Source organism: Scophthalmus maximus, chromosome 5, assembly GCF_022379125.1.
Source record: "Scophthalmus maximus strain ysfricsl-2021 chromosome 5, ASM2237912v1, whole genome shotgun sequence".
NCBI classification, from domain to species: Eukaryota; Metazoa; Chordata; class Actinopteri; order Pleuronectiformes; family Scophthalmidae; genus Scophthalmus; species Scophthalmus maximus.
Window position 1 is genome coordinate 21,716,088 of NC_061519.1, and position 11,413 is coordinate 21,727,500.

At 40.7% G+C, this 11,413-nt stretch overlaps 1 protein-coding gene across 1 annotated transcript in view; it reads right to left on the reverse strand.

The window, feature by feature from the left end:
• Window positions 1-6,849, reverse strand: part of insra (insulin receptor a) — a 53,579-nt gene extending 46,730 nt beyond the window's left edge. The window contains exon 1 of the mRNA XM_035633129.2: window positions 5,166-6,849. Coding sequence (XP_035489022.1) covers window positions 5,166-5,265 — 100 coding nt within the window. The 5' untranslated portion in view covers window positions 5,266-6,849. The remainder of the gene's footprint in view (window positions 1-5,165) is intronic.
• Between the last annotated feature and the right edge of the window lie 4,564 nt (window positions 6,850-11,413).

Below are 11,413 nucleotides of genomic sequence, written 5' to 3' on the forward strand. Positions count from 1 at the left end.
ACACACTCAGTGATTGCAACACTTCCCTTTTCAGGGTTTCGCTGTTCCGTTGTTTTTCCGACCTAGGCTAAAACTAACCGCAGATCCACAAAATGCCGAGGTCACCGAGATACATCCGCTGTTTCCAAACTGACATGTGATGTAATCCACTTTAAGAAGGGCTGTAAAAACGTAACCATTACACAGTTTTAGGGTAGTCTGCAAACACCGACAACAACTTTTAATAAAGCTCTCTTCTGAATACGGTTACATCACAATCAAATGAAACCGTTTCGTCTCAAGAGGATGTTTAACTTTGAACGGTTCTTTGCTGCAATTAGGAGTTAATTGAGAGAGGGTGTCTTCATCATCTCTTCAACTGCACAGGATTAGATATTACGGCAGTTAGTGACATTACTACAACTCAAGAGACACAACCTTCTTGCATCTCCCTCAACGGTATAAACATATTGTAAGCAGGTGCAGGGGGTAGAGCGGGTTATCAAATGTGGGAGGTGTTTGGTCGGGGTGCCATGGCAAGCACATTAACAACATAACACAATACAACAGGGAATGGAATTAAACCAAAGTATTTCAGGCCCCAGCCTTTAAACAGAGTGCAATTGAGTAAAACAAGGAGCCCATAAAACCACAAAGTTCCCTCTTGGGATTGTATGATGGGTATCGCATTGATAAATGGCTCTGGACCAAGGACCATTTGATGATTCAGTTGCCCAGCAGCTGCCTTTGCTCACAAATGATTCTTTTGCTGGTTAGCGAAACAATCCGTCGTATTGAAAAAATAAATAAAGAATAAGCCTATAATTTTTTTTTTATCTAACATTTAGGGCACCGCTTACTTCGAACGCCCTGTGAGGCATTAGCTCGGCAAGAGTCATGCTGAAACTACCAGTGTAAGACTGCGTCAGAATACATATCGGCCTTTTTTCTAAAACCTTTAGGTTCAACGTGGGCACTAGGGACAGCATTGGCAATGGGCTAATCATTACCTCCGACATTCAAGAGCACAATAACAAGCACACTTCCTTTTCACAGGAGCACGGCGTCAAGGGTAAAGATCTGACAACAAGGCGTCCTTGTCAGACGTCTGTGTGGTCGAGGTGAAAGAGTGCAGGTGTGCCTGATAACTCCTTTTTCAATCTGTATATAATTTTCAAACGTGAACCTGTCAACCAGGAATAGACGGCCCATTGTCGCCGGTGACAAGTGCAAAAATCATTCTATTGTGCTCACGTCTAACGCACTCATGACTCTGGTACTTGAGACGACAGCTTTGGAAGTCTGTGTGTGTGTGTGTGTGTATGCGCACAGTTTTTTTTGAGAGATGGTTGAGAGGTGACAGTTTCATCACCTTACAACTGCTTTTTTTGGGTCAGGGGGTGTAAATCAAGGGCGCCAGAGGAACGACCCGTTGCACACATGCAAGACCTGCTCTGGCCCTGAGTGGTGCTCGACAACAGACAGCCAGTGGCTTCATAGCGAGCCCCTGCTGTTTGACACTCTTGGTAAAGCGGATGCGTTATTATGGCACAACAATACACAACAGTCTGACGACAAAACCCCCCGGAGACCTCAGCACACAACCCGAGGTGAACCAAGCTGGAAGTTAACCACGGTGTTTTGCCTCTGAGGTTTCACCAATACATTCAAGTCACACGGAATATCTTTGGATTTTGTTAATGAACACAACCCAGGTCATTAAAAACACTTAACTGCTGGTTTGAATATGTAATATTAATATTTGTATATTATTAATTCGCAGCTGTTGTCTCTTTCCATTTCTTTTTTTTGCCACACTGTATATATAGAGTCTGGGGATAGTTGTGAGCACTCGACTGTACTACAGCAGCTCTCATCTCTCAGTACTGTTTGACACCCATGAGGAGGTGGGAGGAGGTTAGTGGTGTTTTCAGTCAGATTCTGTTGTGGGGCCAGTTTGTGGCGGAGTTTGCCAAGTACCGTTTTCAGTCTCTTCATACCCAAAACATGTTCCCTGTCCTCAATGTTTGTTTGCGCAGCATTCATGCAAATTTCCCGCCTGCATCTGTGCCGTTGGGAAGGACGCAAAGGTGCTTTTTTTTCGTCATTTTGTCACAGCCCTGGTCCACAGTAGCCTTCGGTGTTGATAGACTATTACTCAATATGTGACATTCCCGATGGTGGCTGCATCAAAGCCAAAGTACATAAAATAATTATATTGCTGAAATCCAAATCCAATAATTCAACAAATTATAGGTTGAGCCCTATAAGGATAGACTAATATATATCAAGTAGCATAAATCTAAGTGACGATCTTAAAATAATATTCCTACAGGTTTGCAATTCAGAAATCAAATGATCTTAACATATTAACATTTGCAAAACACCACAAACAATAATGACGACGACGACGACTAAACTGAAAATAAAATTCACCTTTTTTTGGTGCCAAAGGTTTCCCAATCAAAAGGCCTTAAATATATCGTGGCATAGACAAAAGGTCAGATAACCTTTTACATTTTGCTTATCATTGTACAAACTGAGCACAGATATGTTATTTCCTGCAAAACATATTGGTTAGGAAACTGTGGACTAGATAAAGGCTCGGAAATATTTTCTATCCTGCAGTGACTACATATTTATTCAGCTCGACGGCAAAAAGAGTTGTGAGATGATTAGAATTTCAGTTATTTTTCTGGAGAAACGGATGAATGTAAAGTTACTGGCTACATAAGAGGCCCAAACTGGGCCTAAATACACAAAATGGAAAAAAATTCACGAAAAAACATACACACATGCCGTTTACATTGACGCTTTGGCTCCAACACAACTCCCAGTCAATGCTAAATAAATTAACATAATAGTTAACACGGCCACTTAATACAAGCCTCCATTATTAAGTGTTTTTTTTTCCCATTAAGAGGAGCTGGACAGTGACCAACGAGTTGCCCAGGAGGTTTCCTGACTTCGACACTGGTCAGTCCAGCTTATGAAATCAGCCAGTGTGAGGCCCAGGTTCCACTCTTCCCTTCTGTGGCTCAAGTCTGAGAGGAGTGGGGGGGGGGGGGGGGGGGGGGGGGGGGGGGGGGCTGCCGGGCAATTACACAACTTGCTTTTGATTTATGTCTTAAAGTTCACGTTCTGACTGGTTTACTCACATCGCTCCATTTGCCCCTCACTAAAATCTGATGATAGGTGAGAGAGTCTGCACTTTTGCTATTTTCCCCCTCAGAGCACCTCTTAAAATACAACTACTGCCATGTACTGTGGTTAGTGGGTGAGTTTTAAAGCGACCTGGGGCTACATACCCTGTGTCAATACAGTGGATATACAAAACAGTAAACAATAACTGCGTAAACTGAACAAATATAGGAAGAAGAGCTCATGTCATTCTGTCTCAAGACGAATAACAAGATGTTTGTTTTGTATACGTGCTTCTGTCAAGATTAATGTCAGACAACACAAACTTGCTCTTACGCTTCTTTTGTGAATGTCTAAACACATTAGATAAATTAATGATATATTTACAGCATGATAAAAGTAATAAAAGCATCTGTATTAGTCTATTGTATTTTTGCCATTGTGCCCCAGAAATAATGCAATGCATCTGGACAAGGACTTTCATTTAGGGATAAAGATTTGAAGGAAAATTTAGAGTTATAATATTAAGTATCAATTTCTTTGTTCAATCACACTACACAGCATTAACTAGTATCACATTAAATCTAAAATACCTATAAAAAGGGGCAGAGCTGCAATAGTTAGTCAATCAATCCAGGATTTGTCCTTGTTCAATTAAATGTGCCCAGAAATACATGATAACTGCTTCTCAAATGTGACAATTAATAATGACAAGCCATAAATTATAATAATTCAATATATGTGCATGTTTTGGACAACATTCACTGGTGTCACCTGGAGAATATCATGAGGAGCATCTGTCAATGTTTACTGATGTATTATAAACCAGACAGAATCAAAGAAAGTCATTGTAAAGTTACAGGCCTACTCAGGAGTATTATTTTGGTATTAAGTCTGACACCTATTTGAAGCAATATTTGGGAGTGTAACACTCAAAACAAAGTCGGACAGATCTGTCATTGAAGAGCTTTTTTACATATAGATAGATAAATAATACCAATAAATCACAATTGAACTACATTTCCTGAATTATGGGGAAAATACATGAGCCCCTATTGTTGTCATCTGTAGCAAGTCGTCCCACATATTTGCTTTAAATCTCCTCACGAGTATTTAACCAAAGTTTGCTTAAAGTGAGAAAAAAAAGAAGAAAGATTCCAACAATGTAAATCTGTGGGTGCGTGTGCAGCCTCTGTGGATGTTTGAGAAACAGTGAAAATGTCTCCGGGTGATTGCAAATGTGTCCATTCATTGTTATCGCCCGGGCTTGTTGGCCGCAGAATATAAAGGGGATTGTCGGGAGCTTTAAAGAGGGCTTATTGTCCCATTCCTGCACTGACCACAGCCACAAGTCAAGGCTCTCTCTCCGGTCGACATGCTCCGGTCCAATTGATGCATTATTCTAAATTCTCAGACTGTTGTTTACTGATTTAGTGTGGGACGAAAACATTTTGTTTACAGTTCCTGCAGACTCACAAAAAAAGAAAAAAGCCTGATAAGTGTTAACCTTTGTCCCTCCAATGCAATGACTGTCTACAACTTGCTTGCCTACATGCCTCAAATAACCATCATCACCAGTGACAAAACAAAACACACAAAAAAGTGACAACATGGCAGCAGGGTTGTCGGCACTGAACTCACCGTTTATCATGTTCTTTTTTGTCATTTTTGTCTATTTAAATCAACTGGAAACTGTATGTAGTTTGGAGTTTGTGTGGTGTCACTCACTCATTATTCCCACAATCATTTTGGGTGATATAAAATATACGAATGGAAATAGAGTATATATAGGATATATAAATATATATATATATATTAATTTTAAAATTCCAGTGTTAATCACCTCACCTGCAAAAGACACAAACATTTATTTTAAATCCAATGCAGTGACATTGATCATCTCTGGCCCCTAAGTACACAGCAGTATTTCTGTTTCATTACCAAGCTGTTGTTGTTGTTGTTATTGTTATTGTGGCAGTTTGTACACAGAATTAAAACGCCTCGTGTCGGCACAGATGCAAAGTGTGTCGATCGGTGTGACTCACCCTCTCCGGCCGCTCGGTGACAGCTCGCCATGAAGCAGACTGCGGTCAAAACTAAACACAAAGTCCGCAGACACATCACTGACTCGGTGTGCGACACCATTCAAGCTCCGGGGTCCGAGGTCCAGACGGTGGTTCGAGCACCGTTCAGAAAATGGATGAGGAGGAGGAGGGGGGGGATATATATATATACCTTCAGGAAACTGGTTTTGTTTTGCGGCGTGGGCCGACAGGTAAACAAAAATAAATAAGAGACATCCCGGAAGATGGGCGGAGGGATCGCGTCCCCACCAACGTGTTCAGTCAAACACACACACAAGCACAAGCTAACGCTTATGCTAACGCGCCGCTAAAGCTAACCACCTCATGGGGGGGAAACAAGCGCTGTCAACACACGCACCAGCACCGACACACGACTCAAGTCCCCCTCAGTGGCTTTCAAACGCGCGTGTCAGGCTCAACTGCCCCCGGTTGAGTTTGTCCGTTTACGGAGACAAAACAAAGAAGAAGAAGAAGAACAACAACAACAACAACAAACCAAAAAAAAAAAAACGACCTGTTAGCCGAGCTAGAAGCTAACGTCTGCGCTAGCCGCTGAGTTAACGTCTGAGCTAGCCGCGGAGCTAACGTCTGAGCTAGCCGCGGAGCTAACGTCTGAGCTAGCCGCGGAGCTAGCTGCAACTAGCCGCCTTAGCCTGGCTCCGCCGCTCCGGTCCAGGCCACAAGTGAAGTTTGCGCTGCTGTTCACCAGTCGTCTCTTTATTAATTATTATAATAATTATTATTGTTATTATTATGATTATTAATTTCTATTATTATTTTTATTTGTTGTTGTTGTTGTTGTTGTCGTCGTCAACTTCGAGCAAATCCCACGCAGCTGACGTGCACATTCCCACAAATTCTCAAGAGAAGCCGAGCGTGTGCACCCGTGCACAGCAGCGGTGGAGAAGGAGACGCGAGTCGGACGCTTCTGTTCGGCGGAGCCGTCGCTCGTGGCATGCGTGGCGTCACGGTCGCGAGCGGAAAACAAATGAATAAATCCTCTCAAGTCCTCCGGCGAGCACACAACACAGCAGCTGACTTTGTTGTTGTTGTTGTTGTTGTTGTTGTTGTGTGGAATAAGAGAGAAGGGCTCTGGTCGTCGAGCCTCTCGCTCACTCCTGCTCAGTCAGTGCAGAGATTTTGTCTTTTTCTTTTTTTTCCGCGAGACTCTGGAAAGCTGACAGACTTCGTCGTGGCTCAGCAGCAGCAGCAGCTCCTCTCCCTCCCTCCCTCCCTCTCTCTCTCTCTCTCTCTCTCTCTCTCTCTCTCTCTCTCTCTCTCCTCCCTCCCTCGATTTAGTTCTGCTCTTTATTTCAGGGGAATAAAAAAAAGTCTCCTCCCAAGTTGCGCTCGCGTGTCCTCGCGGCAGCAGCAGCGTGGATGTGGATGAAGGGAGGAGGTGGGGAGATCAAAGTTTTCTCGTTGCTTGGTTTCTTCTTCTGATCCTGTTCTTCTCCTTCCACGGACAGAGGTAGATTGTACAGTCTCGCAGCTCCTGCGGGATCCCCCTCTTCTCCTTCTCCTTCTCCTTCTTCTCCTCCTCCTTCTTCTTCTTCTTCTTCTTCTTCTTCGCTCCGCCAGGCGACAGACGCTGCCAGTGGAGCCAGATGGGCTTCAGGGTAAAATGCGGACTGGAGCTTATTGGATTACACACAACCAAGTGATCCCGCCGCCGTCAGCTGGGGAGAGGCCACTCGCATGCAGCGGGAACTTGTGGCGTAAAGAGTCAAGTATATCATGTTCAAAACAAACACGCGTGACACCCCCTTTTTCACACACACACACACACACACACACACACACTGATCGACTTGTGTAGGATCATTCGATTGGTGGTTACAGCAACATCAATAAGAGGATCAAATGAATTGTTTTTAAAGGCAGAGGATATCTGGATAGGATCATAACACGGACAGCATTGCAAAAACAAAAACAAAAAGGTATAATCGAATAAAAGCCAGAGAGTGTGGTGAGGAATGACTCAAGGGGCTCAGAGCAAAGAGGTGGGTCTTTGTGGTTTTTACAGATATTAGTTAAATTATTATTTCATTATTATTACTTTTCTTTAAATTATCTTATATATAATTGTATTATTATTATTATTATTATTATTATTATTACTATTGCTGCTACTAAGAGTTGTGGGTTCAGGGTAGAGGGATGTGTGGGGGTTGGCAAATGAGAGACTTTATGTATGTATGTATGTATGTAAATTGTACGTGATTTGTCTGTTGTATTTTGTGTTTCATGTTGGACCCCCTTGAAAACGAGATGATTCATCTCAAGGGGCTATCCTTCAATAAACTTTGATATTAAATGTGTGTCTCAAGTGGCTCAGAGAGGAGTGGGTCCTTATTGTTTTTTTTTGTTTTTTTTACAGATATTAGTTAAATCTAATTGTTAGAGGACAAACTATTCTAAAAAAATTTAGGGCCAACAACTGGAATTCTTCAGTCATCTTTTAGTTTGTAACTAAACAGATCAGAGTGGTCTTATAGGTCCATGCACTGCTTTACAAGAAAATAGAATAGCTCTCAATAGGGCGCATACCGTACCTTTCACCAAGGGTAAAACAATCCAACACGTGTGTGTCTAGTTGTTATTATGGAAATATAAAAGTGGCCAATAACCTAAATAAGTGAAGAAAGTGAAAACAGAAAAAGTTTGGTGGAAATCGGTTAAGTGTTTTTTGCGTAATCCTGCATTCAAATAAACCAACACGCACACACAAACTGTTAGGGGCAGAAGACAAATAAAAGAATCTTAAAATCAATTCTATACTTCAAAACTTCCAAAACTCAGACTCACTCAACTGTCAATATATCAAGCAGAACATCGCAGTTAGTTTCACAAACATTCAACATATGATTGCCAAGAAGTGCAAATATTATAGATCTAATTTACAGAATAGTAAATATATAAAACATGCGGTAAATACACATGCAGTATCTGGAAATATGCAATACAACAGATGTGTTTAAAATAATCAAAACTAGTTTGAGCATGCAGAGATTTAATGCAACAACCGAGTCAAATGTCCATTGTTGGGGTGATTGCACAAAAATTATATCATTATTACAATAACATGAAATAAGACGAAACGAATGAAGCAATTTCATTGCATCATTTTCCTTTTTTTTGTTCTCCACTTACCAACGAGACACAAAAACGTATTTACATTAATACGTTTTTCAAATCACTGATAAGTTTAATTAAATATTAACAACACAGTCAGAAAATACATATAATGTAATTACATTGTCAGAAAAATACTGTAAACACAATTTTTCAGCAGCGCAGGTTCCCATGACAGGGCCCTGAAAAAAAAAACGCCCTGTTAGGTTGCAATGCTTCACTGTGTCTAACAAGACTACACACGCCTGCAAACACACGTCTTATTAACTGAGTGACACTTTTATTCAACAATAAGCATTTAAACACTGACTTGGCTGCATTTTAAAATTCAACATTGAAGGTAGGATTTGTATTTTGTGTTTGAAGGTAAAAATGTATAACGGCAATATGGGTCTTGGATTAAGAGTTTTTAAACTACTGCGAAAACAAAGTCAAAGCAATTGGGAAATATTGTAACACAAGTTATATTTCTCCTTCACCATTTTGCAATCACAAGTTGTATCTTGCATAATCATAAATTCACCTGGAGAGACAGAGAGAGACTAGAGGGAAAATACTATGATGGAGGACTTTTTTCACTTTCACACATATTTTTGGGCCATTATCCAAATGAATCAAGGTCACGTGGTGTTAAGGAAAGTACCCAAACGACCCGTAGTCTAAAAGATCCTTATCGTCTTTGTAAAGAGTGACGAGTGACTGTATCTGGTCGGATCTGGTCCTGTACTCCTCATGTTTCATGTTCAAGATTCCTTGTTATTTGAGGAAACCGAGGGGGAAAAGAATGAGGAAGGAACATCCTTGATTGATTCAACCGCCTTTTAAAAACACAACTTGATTCTCCTCTTTGATCCATACAGCGTCTCACGCTCTCAACTGAAATTAAAGAAATATCTGTTACTTTTCCCGACGTGTTTTTCGGAACAAGTGCAATTGTGCCACAATCCCGACGGCTAATTCACTACCTGCTCACATCCTTCGTGAAAGCAGGCAGCAGCCTTGTTTGGTGCAAGTTAATCATGTCCTGTTGTTTTTTGTTGTTGTACTTCAATAGATGTTACTGGAACACGAAAAAAGCTGCTCTTACGGGATCTCTGTGGCAACTGCATCTCTGACGGGCACTTTCAGTCGTCAATTTGTTGTGAAATATCTTCTGGCTTCGACTTGTCTGCAGAGAGCAGCTCATCAGCGCTCGGTAATCAGAGGACATTTGTGAGAAAACAACTCTGAAATAGTGAGGGGGGAAAAATACTGAAGCGACACGGTCAACGGCAATGCTCCCCAACGCCTTTCAACAGGCGCCGCTTACGGGGGAAACAAGTGGGAGAGAAAGGTAAACAGCCACTGGACCATGATGCCTCGCAGGGGAACATCTTGCATTATGGACGAATCTGAGCTAAATTGCACCGCTGTGAATTCTATATTTTCAAGCATTATCCTGTATTGAGTGTTCAGTATGTCGGAGTGAGCTTGCCCTGATGACATTAGAGCCTGTATAAGCGAGTGACGGGCCAAAGCCACGTCCCACTACTCACTTCACGAGCTGCTTTGCACGCAAACAGTTTTTTATTCATGACGCGCAATGACAAAGGTCATCGGCGTGGGGATTAGGTTTGATCCGATTTTCCAGTTTTCCCAAATACTTTGCCTTTAGATGGATACGTAACAGTAATCCTCCTGTTGGGAGATAAAGGCAAACACTGAGTGTTTAACAATAAGTCACGAAGCAGCGGATGTTCGTGAACAGCACACACGTAGAAGTTATTGTCGGTACATTTTGTCTCTGATATTTACGACCAAAGCAGGCGGCTACATAACAACACGTTTGCTATTCTGTCAGATTAGGATCATTAAGTCCCGGAACTATTGATGTGTTTTTGAGGCTCAGATGAACAAAAAAACAAATGAGTCATAAAACACCCGATCTGAATGCTGACAGTGTGGCCTGTTGCCAAGGACTTCGGAGGATGGTTTTTTTTTTTGGAGCTGTGACCTCTAATCCCGACAATCCCCTTATCCTGACCTCTGCTGGGGGTCAGGGAGGGGTCAGATCGAAACCTGAAGAGTGGAGCCGTCCCATTGTACCATGCACACGCAGCCGCCGAGTCTATTTTTAGGGCTGCAACGAACGATTCTTTTCTCGATTGACCGATTAGTTGTTTGGTCCATAAAATGGTGAAAAATATCCATCGTGTTTCCCCTAACCACCAAGATGATGTTGTGTTTAGTCCACACACCAAAGATATTCAGTTTACTGTCATAGAGGAGCAAAGAAACCAGAACATATTCACATTTAAAAAGCTGAAATCAGAGAGTTTTGACTTTTTTTTCATAAAAACTACTTCAACCGATTATCAAAATAGTTGCAGATTAATTTAGTAATCAATTATATATATCTATATATATATATATATATATATATATATATATATATATATATATATATATATATGTGATTATTACTAAATTAGTAGTTGGTGGAGACTAAACCAAATATATAAATATATATAAACCAAATATATATATGTCAAATCTTTCTTTGTAATCAGATGAGTGATTGTCATTTAAATGTAGTGTGGTTAAAAAAAGTACCATGAAATCTGGTGAAGCAGATTAATAACGAAACATAAGATGGAAATACCCGAGTTAAGTACACGTATGTCTGTGATGTATTTAAGTACAGTACTTGAGAAAATGTCACTGCTGACATCACGGCTAACCAGTTTGCAAAAGCCTGTCATTGATTAGTTTACGTCCAGAGTTGTAGCATCATGTGTCATGTGTTTCAGATTTGAATTATCAATTGTTAATTCAATAGATACTTTAAAAAAAAAGTCTGCGTTAAAATTGCATCACTAACCATAATATGACACTGACAAAAAATTAGACATCAGCTTGTTTAAACTCAGTAATCCAACAGTTCACCAAAAAAAATCAGATACTGAGCACTTTAAATAATTGGTTTACCATTTTCCAAAGCATTGCATATATGTTAAGATGGATTAATTCAAGCAAGAATTGTTAAAATATATATACAGTATTTACTTTTTTTTATGGAAATCACTTGGTGAGAA